Source organism: Phycodurus eques, chromosome 19, assembly GCF_024500275.1.
Source record: "Phycodurus eques isolate BA_2022a chromosome 19, UOR_Pequ_1.1, whole genome shotgun sequence".
Taxonomy (NCBI): Eukaryota; Metazoa; Chordata; class Actinopteri; order Syngnathiformes; family Syngnathidae; genus Phycodurus; species Phycodurus eques.
The window spans coordinates 2,295,593-2,307,653 of NC_084543.1; the positions used below are offsets into that span (position 1 = coordinate 2,295,593).

The following is a 12,061-nucleotide window of genomic DNA, read 5'->3' on the forward strand; positions in this document are numbered from 1 at the left end:
TTCTTGTGAACGTTCATCTCCGCAACTCCAAATTCTGTCATTCAGTTTTTTAAATTTTAAGGAAACCAGACAATAGATGGGTACAATATTTAACTCTAAAAACAAAAATGGTGTTAAAAACTGTTGTTTTATACTATTATTCAATAGTATAAAATTATACTATTATTATCCCTAGCTCCTATTTTGTAGTATTTTATGTATTGACGAGTATAAATTGTCTATCTTGCAAATTGAATATTTTCAACAAATGTTGTTTTATATGTCAGGTTTAGACTTACTGTCTCGAATGTCAAACATTAACAAAAATAAATAGTATTTTATTTTTAATATTTCTTTTTTACATCCGGGTCCTATACGATTGCAGCGATTTCACGCATGCGCATAACGAGAGGGGTGCCTCGTCATGGCGGACAGCAGCTGGACAAGCTGCTCGACGGGTTTAAAAGGCGTCATACTGGATATGTGCGGAGTTTTATATGACAGCGGGGAGGGCGGCGGGGTGGCCATTCCTGGCTCCGTCGAAGCCGTGAAGAAGTGAGTGTTGAACGGCACTAAAACACACACACACACGCACATTGGAGACTTCGTGTTCATATCAAGTGACCGCCATTCTCGTCACCCTCCCTTACTTTTTAATTTGTTTTTGAAGGCTTAAAGCTTCCGACCTGAAGCTGAGATTCTGTACCAATGAGACTCAGGCCGCGAGAGAGAAGTTTGTGGCAAAACTCCAAAGATTGGGGTTTGACATTTGTGTCAGTGACGTCTTCTCTCCGGCACCTGCAGCGGTTGCTCTGCTGAGGGAAAGAGGGCTGCGGCCCCACCTGCTGGTGTATGACGGTACTGCCGGCTCATGCTTCACGTCGTCTTGTATTTTTGAGCCACTGACAACTAGAGTGGGCCAACTCGGTTTTTTTTTTCATTTTGCTGAGGAGTTTTACGTTTTATGGCTGCAATAAAAGATTGAGGAATTATATGGCAATGATCACTTGTTTTTACCGAAATAGTGTGTTTCCTCAGATTATTTTGGACACTGTCAACAATTTAAATGTCATAGTTTGGATCCTGGCCAGTATCATCTAGGTTGCCTGAAAGAAAAAAACTGGGATGAGAGAAAGAAGAGGGTAACCCTGCTGCAATATTTGTCCAAACATCTGTCAAATCTATCTATATTTCATGGAAAATTATAATTATTCTTCACCTATGCTGAAATGCAGGCACACTGGCAGCCAAGTTAAGGCACTACTTACTTTCTGAGTCTTAGAAATGGACTCAGATGAATCAGGCAAAGTGCTGCGCACAGTTACGGACTGACCCCTTTAAGTAGAAATTGAAAATAAACCTTCATTCACTATTTATCAGCTGCTCTGTTCATTTTTGCACTTGAAAATTAAAAGTGACAAAAAGGGAGTTAGCTCACTCTATTTCTCAGTGGATTTTAAAGAAGACTTTTATAAAAACGTACTGCATATTTTAAATGTTGTAAATGTGATTATCTGAGCATTCACATGCAATTTCCAAGGGAATTGCCGTTCCTAGTTCTTGAAATGTTTTGAATATTTTTCTCATTTGTCTAACTTTATTTTGTATGTACAGTATTTTCACGTCATCAGTAATACTATTTTGAAATAAAGGCGTCATTTATTGTTCATTTTATTCTTGATTTTTCTTTTTGCCATTATGAATTTTTGTTTGAATAATTTTTGTGTATTATTTTTTTCCTATATAACACTGGAATGCATTGAGAGCAGCATTTTTACTGTCGCTCACGTCGCTCCAAAAATGCGATTGTGATTACACAAAACGCGAATGACAAAGTGAATGGACTTTATGTAACATATGAATGAATGGCATGTTTACTGTCTCTCCCAACAGCGCTCCTTCCCGAGTTTGACGGCGTAGACACGAGCGATCCCAATTGCGTGGTGATAGGCGACGCGGCCGAAAAGTTCTCCTACGCCAACCTGAACGAGGCGTTCAGGGTCCTGATCGGCCTGGAGAAGCCGACGCTGTTCTCTCTCGGGAAAGGGTAACGAGGATATTATATGTACATTTACCTTGGGCTGTACGATACTATGACAAGTTTCCAACCATGCACCATGTCTTTGGCAATGTTCAGTGCGACTGAGTGTGTGATTGGCTCTCATCGGGCTCTTTTTTTTTTTTTTTTTGTAATGGTAATGGTTAACCTCTCGCTCGCTCGCTCGCCGCAGGAAGTACTACAAGGAGACGGACGGCCTGAAGCTAGACGTGGGAGTTTACATGAAGGCTCTGGAGGTACAGCGACTGCCATACTCGATGAGATTGGTTGTGATAATGATGCGCAAACACTTTAATTTATACACTATATTTACTTATTCCCATGTTTTCACGAATTGCTATTTATACAGTGCTCTTTTACTTTAAAAAAAAACGCATAACAAAAATGGGTGATTTGAGTTACGAGCGTGCCCGTGGACGACTTACTCGTATCTCACGGCACCGCTGTACAATAAACAGATGGTTAAAGTTGAATTGCGACAAAAAAGGAGTTTCATCAGGTGTTTAATGTTCTCCAAGTACGCCTGCGACGTGGAGGCCGAGGTCATCGGGAAGCCGTCTGCTGCGTTCTTCCGGAGCGTTCTCAACGACATGGCGCTCCAGCCACACGAGGTGCGTCCGAGCAGGCCCGCAAAGCACTCACCCCACGACCGCGCGTATACTTTGAATCTTATCTCTCGCGCAATGTTTATATCTACAAGCTATTTCTGGTCCAATTTTAAAGGGATAAGCTTTTCCCAACTCAATCAGAGGACTTCAAATAACCTACTCGATCTTTTCCTTGCATACAATATCAAGCTCAATGAGGAGTCACTCATTTTTTCTTTTTTTTTTCTTTTTGTGGTTCTACTGACCAAGATAAAATGTACGTCTCCTTAGCTCTAAACATGAAAAATACTGAACTTTATCCGAAAGACCATTAACAAGCAATAGGCTGGCTTTTTAAATACATTTTTCTGTGTTCTGAATAATCAGCATTATTGTCCTCGCCAAATATTTGTAGTCAAAACTTCACTGGAATCATACACGTGGCACCTGGTGGAACACTTCTCGTTTTCTTTTCTTGCTAATACTCTATTATTGCGCCGGCAGGTGATGATGATTGGCGACGATCTCGTGAACGACATCGGGGGTGCCCAGCAGTGCGGAATGAAAGGTGTGCAAGTCCGGACGGGAAAATACAGGTTGGTGAATTACATGACCCTGATGAAGCGTGGCACTGATGACTATTCGTTATAAGCAGCGTTTTAAATTTAATTTAATTAAAACAATTTTAAAAAAGCTATTTTAATGTAGTGTATAAGCTCCCTGCAGGGAAAACCCTTCCGCTTGTCAACAGAGGGCGCCCTGACATCAGTTGTATGGTCCTTTGAGTTTCCTGTTTTTTGTTGTTGTTTTTTTTAACTTCCAGGTTTCTACATTTTCATTGAGACTCCTCCAAAAATAGCTCTCTATGCGGTTGACAAATATATGATATGAGGTTGCTTGGGTGCCTTGGCTATGGTGCAATTACGGATTCTTGGAGCTGATTATTTAAGGAAAAAAAGTGTTTTTCTTGCTCGAGGGGGAAAAACAGAGCTGTGAAAGCAAAGTAGCATGAGTTCAAATGCAGGGTTGTACCAGCCCTTTCATTCACATGCTGCCATTGATTTGGGCTTTGAGCATAACATTTATCTTTAGTCATTCAAGTGTAGAAAATTCCTAACTACAACTTTGCTAACAAGTGGCGACACGTACGGCTGTAGAAGTATCAGGACAGTGCTTTGAATGAGAGTCCGCTTAATTCGTGTAACTTCCGGGGTTAGAAAAAAAGCCCCCCCAAAATAGTAAAATGCCTATGTAGATTCTAAGGGATGCTCACTAAACTGTCATGCATGACAACGGTTTGGACTTGTTCGGAACATTTTGGGTCCGCTGTGTTACAGTTGCAAGGAATGAAAAGTATGTGAACACTTTGGAATGACCTGGATTTCTGCATAATTTGGTCGTAAGATATTATCTGAACCTCATTGAGGTCACAACAATACGCAAAAACAGCACAGGGTATCTGAACTTCAAAGTATCTGAACCTCTCGGCTAATGACTTCTCAAAGAGCTTATTGAAATCACGAGTCAACCTTGAGGTTGTCTTCAATGGGATGAGATTGGAGGTGTTGGTTAAAGCAACCAGATTTAAAAAAAAAAAAAAACAGACCAGTTTGAGTTTACTTTTCTTAAGCATTGTACAATGTGAACCATGCCTCTCACAAGAGCTCTCAGAATACCTACAATTAAGAATTGTTAACTTGCATGACGCTATAAAGGAGCAAAAAAATTGATATAAAGCACTGTATGGTGGCAGGGAACAGTGTGGTTGCCCTCAACTCAACTAACTTTATAACATGCAGGCGTTTGGCAGATGGGGAACAAAAGACACAAATTACAGACAGTTTGTTTCCTATCTGTGTGCATTAGATTTAGGGCATGAGCTATTATATCACTCAGCACTCTTTAGATCAGTAATTCTTGATCACTGCCAAATTATGCAATACAAATGAACAGAACAACTAGAAGCAATCCACTGTCAAAGTAGTCCGCAGACACACCCAATGTATTTATAATAATTAACACGCACGCTCCTCTCGCCAGTTACTCATGATTACCCTGACCTTGTACTAGAGAAATAACAGAATGACTGGAAATAATCCACAGTCATGCTTCAAATGGCTAAGTGTGAGTACGCCTATAAACTCTTGACTTCCTTTCCATACTGTGGGCATTCCGACACATTTCATAAGACAAAAGTGATGGGATTATATCGTCGGGCCTGGAAGGAACATGTTCATGTGTGTTTCCTAAATTGACTTGATTGTGTCTGACAAAGCTTTGGGGGGGTACGACCACATGTCTTAAAATGGAGGCCCTAATCAGTTTCACATGTACTGGACATGCTAGGCTGCACCTTTTTTTTTTTTCCTCCACATGACCATTAGAGTTGTTATTCCTGCGGTTTATAATAACTAGTTTGACTGTGAACACCAATAAGGCCTGTTGAAACGGCGCCTGTTTCTTTGACAAATGTCTCTTTCTTTAACATACAACACATTTATGAAATGAAAGGGGATGGAAATTTAGTAGATCTGAACAGTGCCAGGAATTACAACCATCCAAAGGGGTCATTAAACACAACGCCTCAAATACATTCATATGATCATTAGCCTGGTGCTTTATGAATGGCGGTGGGTGTGACATGATGCCATTTCTAATGAATTGGTAAGTGAGCCCAGATCTCCCATAAGTCTTATAACCACCTGAGCACATTATTAGGTACACCTACACAAACAAGTGGGGGGAAAACTGCGAGTTAGCAGAAACCTGTCGTGGATTCCCGGAGGAGTCTGGCAGATGAGAGCGCACAACAAAGATTTTCACACAGCAGCTCGCATGGCCGCCGCCTTCAAAATGGTTTACAATGTAAATCATATTGCCCGATGGCCCACGCTTGACTGCACATGCGAGCTGAAGCCAGTGTTTCCGAGCAGGTCCGCTGGGATGCTGTCTCTCTGGGAACTACTCAAGAGGAAGTGAGAGTTTTGGTTGTTAACCATCACAAATCCCTTTTATACTGCCTGCAAAAAAACATTTTACAATGTTCTCAATAAATGGCACTGGCACAGAATAGGGGTTAAAAGTGGAATCGCCAACTTCGCAACTTTGGAGGTCGAATGAGAAACCACTTTTTTACTTCCACCCTGGCAAGTTGGCTCCTTCACTTGTCGTATCAAAAACCCCTTTCACACTTTGGTAAAAGCTGTCCAGCGCAGGCCTAGTTACTATCTTCAATCCGTTTTAGTGTCGCTAGCAGGTTTAGCAAGCTCAGCTAAGCCAGTTAGGCTAACATGGTATCAATGTGCTCCTGGTTGTGACGTTCTTCTCGTCCGATTTCTATTTTTAATTTTTTTTTTGCCTTTAAATTGTTGTAATAATAAATCTCAAGCTAGCCAGCTTTACAGGTACACTTGTTGCTCTTTACATTGTACTCCGTTTGTCGTTGGGCAATGTGTTCCATTTGTGTTAGTTTTAAATCTACGCAGTGTTTTGTTAGTCCTGTTTGTCTGTCATTAAGACAAGTTGGCTAAGTTTACATGGACGTCTTATGTTTACGCTTCACTTTGACCCCGATCAAGCTCCTAAACTGCAACCACGTTTTCACTTTTGCCGCATATGAAGCAAGTGGCGTTATCAGCCATCTGGATTTTACGCCCTTTAAAAAAAAAGGAAGATGTAGGGCTTCTGTTTGCGTTGGTGGATTTCCCCGTAACAGATACCACCTGAAAAGTACTTCCTTTACACGTTATCAATCGCTCTGAATGACAGTAAGCATCAGTCATGAAAACGATGTATTTATGTTACATATGTGTTGCATAATGATTGTGTTTGCTGCAATGTCATACAGTGATCCTAATTAATTTATAGACTAATCCATGTTGTTCCACTCCATTCCCTTGGATTGGAATTGGCAGCTATGAGCGTAACGTAAACGCAATCAATTTCGGGACTGATTGCCTGGTCCAGCTGGCGGACCCAACAACACTGCTTTGTTCTCCCCGTCCCCAACCTTTCACTCTGCTGTTAGCATTTGCACCCTATGCTTTAAGTAGAATATTCCACTGAAATTACCGGTTTTAAACATCTCTCTGCCCTCTGGCTGTAGGCTTTCCTGCTTCCTATTACTGCCCAGATTCCAACCGGAGCGTATCGGCCAGTCTATTGTCTGTCGGAATGCTCCAGATATTGAAAATACGTCGGCTTATCATGACTGTGAACTAAATGTGGCTTTACTTGGCGATCACGGTGATTTTTTTTATATTGGCGAACGCAGTGAAACAGCATCTATGAATGTTTCCGATAAAGGAGCGAAAGCCCACAGATGGCTCACTGAAACCCAGCCTCTTAAATACAAGAGCAGCCCCTTAGCTGCTTCAATGGGGGGATCCATTCCCCACTTTGCAATTACCATTAGACAGGCCACTGTGTGGGGGAACTTGGGCCTCTGCCCGGGTTGCTTTTGGTGCAGTTTTCTCTTCAAATTGTGTGTGATTCAGGAGTCCCGTAGCTGCAACAAAACCCTCAAATGTGGTAAAATAATAGATGCAAGGCGGAAGGCTGAGGAAATCATCAGCAACTGAGGGTGTTTATCACTGTTCTGCATCATTGGCTGATAGAACGGCTGTAAAAGTATTTTGTCCAATCATCTGAATATTGATTGACTTAAAGTTTGTACCTACAGTGTGCATTAGTGTAACTTGAGGTTAGCTCTCCACTTGTTACATATTGATCTGTCAATTTGCGATTGTACTTCCTCAAACTAGTGGCTTTCATACTTTTTCTCCCTATGTCACGTGAAGTGTCGGAAGGGTAACTTTGTATCACAAAGCAAACAAAAGCCGTGGACTTAAAACTGGGCCATGGGGGACGCCAGGTTCAACAAGTGCAGGAGCAGAATGATCTCCATAAAACCTGGCAGTAGTGTTTGGATAGGTATGAGGTGGTGCTAATTCCCACTGAAAAAGGGATGTAGAGTAAGTATTAGGTGGTGAACTTTATTAAAAGAGAGAGAAAGCCCTGGCTTCAGTGAAGGCGGGTTGCATTTTTAACATTTTTACCACAACCCGTCTTTTGGCGTGTTGGCAGTGCTTTTTCGCCCGTTCATATTGCTTGTTTTAATGAAGGACTATCTGGATGTAGGAATTAATGAAATCTGTTTAAACCCCGAGGATAGTTTTGAAAAATACCTCTCTAAATTGAAGCTCTAACTACCCAAGAGATAGAAAGTGAAGCTTTGTTATCATTAAGTTCTGTTTGTTTAGCTTGTGATGTGTTTGTATTGGAAAAGCAGATAAAACTTTCCGAATGGTTTTGAGGGTTCGGTTTGGGGATCCTCGTTCCCGTGTCGCTCTCGGGTGGCTTTTGACAACTTACAGGATAGAAAAGTGTTTCTGAAGCAAGAAATCTTGTGTCCTTAACTGGAAAGAGCCGTTGAACAACCACAGCTGCTTAACGTTACATCTCAACGTTTTTACTCGAGTCGATGCGGGCTGAAAACTCACTGGAGTGTGTGAAGGTCGCAGTTTAAGCATCTGTCACGCTCTGTTGGCATAACGCTCCGCTTTCCTCGGTTCAGTCTGCAGCTGCATCGTGTCGTGAGTGTAGTGAAGGACGGTAAAAGTGGAAAGGCAGTTCTGTCTTTCTTTACCTCGTCCTGAGGATTCTGAGGGACCAGATCCAGGAGTTGGGATTTATGCCTGCTAAGCAGCAGTCGTCTCCAGTTCCTGGTTGGGTTAGGTAGATACAGTGGGAGGAAAAAGTATGTGAACCCTTAATAAATTGGTTATGAAATGTAATCTGAGCTTCATCTACATCACTAGATTGCCAAACAGAGACTGCTTGACTAATACCACACAAACAATTATATCTGTTCACAATTTCATTGAAATTAACATGTAAACCTTCACAGACTAACCAACCTCTAGGCTATGGATTCTTCAAGAGATAATCAGTCAGGTGTGAGCCAACCTGGAATCCATTCAATGAGAGAAGGTCGGAGGTGTGGCTTAAAGCTGCTCTGGCCGCTATAAAACACACACCAGGTTAAAATTGTCTCCTGTCAAGAAGCATTGCCTGACGTGTACCAAGCTTCGCTCAAAAGAGCTCTCAGAAGCAGGATGTCAAATGGGGGAAAAGGGGGCGATTCTCCCAGGGATCCTGATCATTTGGGGGTCCCCTGACGGACAGCCACCCCGTCGACAAATAATACCTTAATGGGAAAAAAAATGATGACAGTTGTTTATTCTTGTGATTTAGATGATCAGACTTTAGTTTATGTCCAGTTTATGCTGAAATTTAAGAAATTCCAAAGAGGTCTCATACTTTTTTTCTCCCAAAGTACTTTACTGATTGCGGGGGAAATTATTGAGATTTTTTGCAACGGAATTTTACGCAAAAACGAATACCATGAAACTGACGGCCATTGATTTGGTAAAAATCCAAATTCTAAATTTACCTCGATTAGACTGGCTTGAATTTGGGTCTCTGGTTGGGTTCGGTAGATAGTTTATTGCTTCAGAAGAAAATCCTAGAGGCTGTGGTGGGGTGAACTGGAAGCGAGTACTAGAAATGCCACAAGAGAAGGGGACAAAGTAAGCTACTACAGTAATCTACTGATTTAAATGGAATACAAAAATGTAGAAAACAGGCCTTATAAAACTTACCCACAGGGCTTGGCTGAGCATTGAGGTTATCACGAGCCAGTGGTGTCTTTAAGGGCATGATTCATTTTCTTGAGGGTAAGAGGTGGTTTTCTCACCAACCGTGCCCTCATTGGTGTGCCATGAAAACATTCACTCGTTTTTCCACCCCACGTTGGCAGGTTTTGACTGTTTTTATTTTCACGTCACGGCCGCGTAGCTCGTAAACGGGTTTCCCCTTGGCAAAGCCACGTGAAGGCCGGCCGGCATTATTTACACTTGGTGTATTCACACGGCAATAAGGCCATGTGGCCATGAAAAAGCGTTGAAGGATATAAAGCGTTGGGTTGCGTGTGCTGTGCGTGCGCACAAGTCGGATCGATCTCTGTCGGCGTCCACGAGCTTGAACGTTTGAATACAGCTTCCAAACTACACCGCCCTTGCGCCTTGTAACGTGAACATTTAAAATCGGTTTGCATGTCACCGTGTGGTGTTTTGTTTATCGGCACTGGGTTGACGCCTAAAGATAAACGCGAGCTTTTGCATGTTACTTGAGCTTCCTCCAAATGATGCTGTAGTACTTATTTGTTATTTTTTTTATTTGTTTGTTTATTTGATATGGAGATGAAAAAAAAAATCATTGGACCAACCAGATGCGTTGCTTGCAGCGTTTAGCACAAATGCAGTGCGAGTGAGTGAAGTTATACAATTTGGAGTGCAAACATTTTGGATTGCTCACTAGACCTCATTTCAACCAGCATCAATCACATCTGGCTTTTTTGCGACAATGACGACAACCTTGGTAAGAGTAGAATGTAAGCGGACTTCCAATCTCAGCAGAGAAGCCTTTTATCCAGAAGGACTTCCTTGACGAGGAGCATTGAGTGAAGATTTAGATTGCATTAGCTTTGGACACTAGCCGCCGCTTGCCTGATGCTTCTTGGCAAAGGTAGGATTTAACAGAACAGACTGTGGTCAGAACATCAAGGTAGCACCACATACGCGAGGTCACGACCCACAGACCAAAATAAGGTCACACGAGGTTTCGCACACGCTTGACTTGGGTTCCATGCCGGCCCTCGTGTGGGTTTTATCTGCTTTTTTGCTGCATACTCAGAAAAAGGCCTGATGAGCAAAAGGTTAAGGTCGAGTGTTTTCAGCCCTACCGTGACGATTCACAGAATATTCACTAAGGAATTGAGCTGTTTTCTCCATCGCTGACATACAGTTGAATATCACATTTGAGGTTCACAGTTGACACGTCTCCTCCAAACACAAACTGGAACATAATATGACAGCGCCGCTATGGTGTGATTTCACGCAGCCCTCGCCGTGTGACTCATTTGTATTTGCTTTCACTTCTTGTCACTCATGTCTAATGGAGCCGAGTGGCACATAAGACACACAGCAGACATATCTTATAGAACTGAGATCATGATGCCATGAAATTGCTTGTCATTCAGTTTAAAGTACAGGGTGTCTCTATAGCTGAAGTCTCACGAGACTTGTGGACGCCTCGCGTGATGATGCTTTGAAGTTGTGTTTGACTTTGATTGGGGGGTTGGGTTTGACTTCAGAGGTTTAACTGCAGTTCTGCCAGTAGAGATCCAGCGCCCGCTTTCTCTCGATTACGTGTAATTCCAAGATTCCTCTGAAGTTAAAAGGCGCGGTACCTGCTTAAGTGTATCACATGACGATGACAAAAGCCACCTTGATGTCTGAGTGAAACTGAGACTGAACTAGCAGAGTAGGACTAGGTCGAGTCGTCCACTACCCCTCTGTCGCTCTTGCCTATCATTTACGAACTTGAGTGATCACGAGTCATTCAGAGTCACCGGCGGGCGGCCTTTTGTCGAACGACCTCGCGGCCGTGTGAAAGTTACCGAGGTTTCACCTGGACACGAGGCCTATCGCCTATCTCACCGTGTCACATGTGTCCCGCCATCCCTTCCGTATTGCGTGGACCTGAAGGACGCATTACCTCATCGGGTAACACAAGCTGCTTTGTGTCTGAATTTTGCATGCCGGCATTGAGCCGCTCTCTACTTCATTATTCATGGAGCACAAAAGTAACCAAAAAAAAAAAAGTCTAGTGACAATAAAAGGCTGTATGATCACTTTTGATGTTCTTTTGTTTGACTTTTATGATTTTATTTGTAAGAAAAGCAAACATGTGGAGAACATGTGGGATTGTTGTCACATGTAGGACGCAGCCAGTACTTGCCAGAAATGCAGCTAGCTCATTTAATGTTGCTTTTTTTGTTGTTGTTGTTGTTTTTTCGTGCTGTTAGGTCAAGCAAAAAGAAAGATCTTTATCCCTTTTATACCGGAACAGTTTTACTGTGTTGACAGACAAAAAAACAACAACAACAACAGAATACGGGAGTTCATCACATATTGGACACAGAAAATACACAACACAAAAGATACAGGAAAGCTTTCAATGTAACACGTGTAGGTATAAACGTAACAGTTGTTGTTATAAATTCTTTAAACCCACTTAATGAAGAATGCTGGCGACTGTTGTCACATGAAGGAAACATGCACAAAAGTCAACAAGTCTCTATATCAGAATCAGAATCATCTTTATTTGCCAAGTATGTCCAAAAAACAGCGGTAGTTGGAGCCGCTCTAGTACGACAACAGACAGTCAATTGACAGAGAACACTTTTGAGACATTGTCCCATAGAGCCTAGCCAGCACTAGCCAGAAATTCCTGCATGTCCTTTTATGTTGCTATAGGCCTCGTTGCAGCCTCCCTGGCAAGTTTTCTACAAATCGCAGAAACCTGGCATTTA

General features: G+C 42.2%; 1 protein-coding gene across 2 annotated transcripts in view; it reads left to right on the plus strand.

The window, feature by feature from the left end:
* The first annotated feature begins 389 nt into the window (after positions 1–389).
* Positions 390–12,061, plus strand: part of lhpp (phospholysine phosphohistidine inorganic pyrophosphate phosphatase) — a 34,937-nt gene continuing 23,265 nt past the window's right edge. For both annotated transcript variants that reach the window (XM_061705426.1, XM_061705425.1), the window contains exons 1-6: positions 390–534; positions 650–837; positions 1,873–2,026; positions 2,211–2,274; positions 2,557–2,649; positions 3,130–3,221. In XM_061705426.1, the coding sequence (XP_061561410.1) occupies positions 404–534; positions 650–837; positions 1,873–2,026; positions 2,211–2,274; positions 2,557–2,649; positions 3,130–3,221 (722 nt within the window). In that variant the 5' untranslated portion in view covers positions 390–403. The remainder of the gene's footprint in view (positions 535–649; positions 838–1,872; positions 2,027–2,210; positions 2,275–2,556; positions 2,650–3,129; positions 3,222–12,061) is intronic.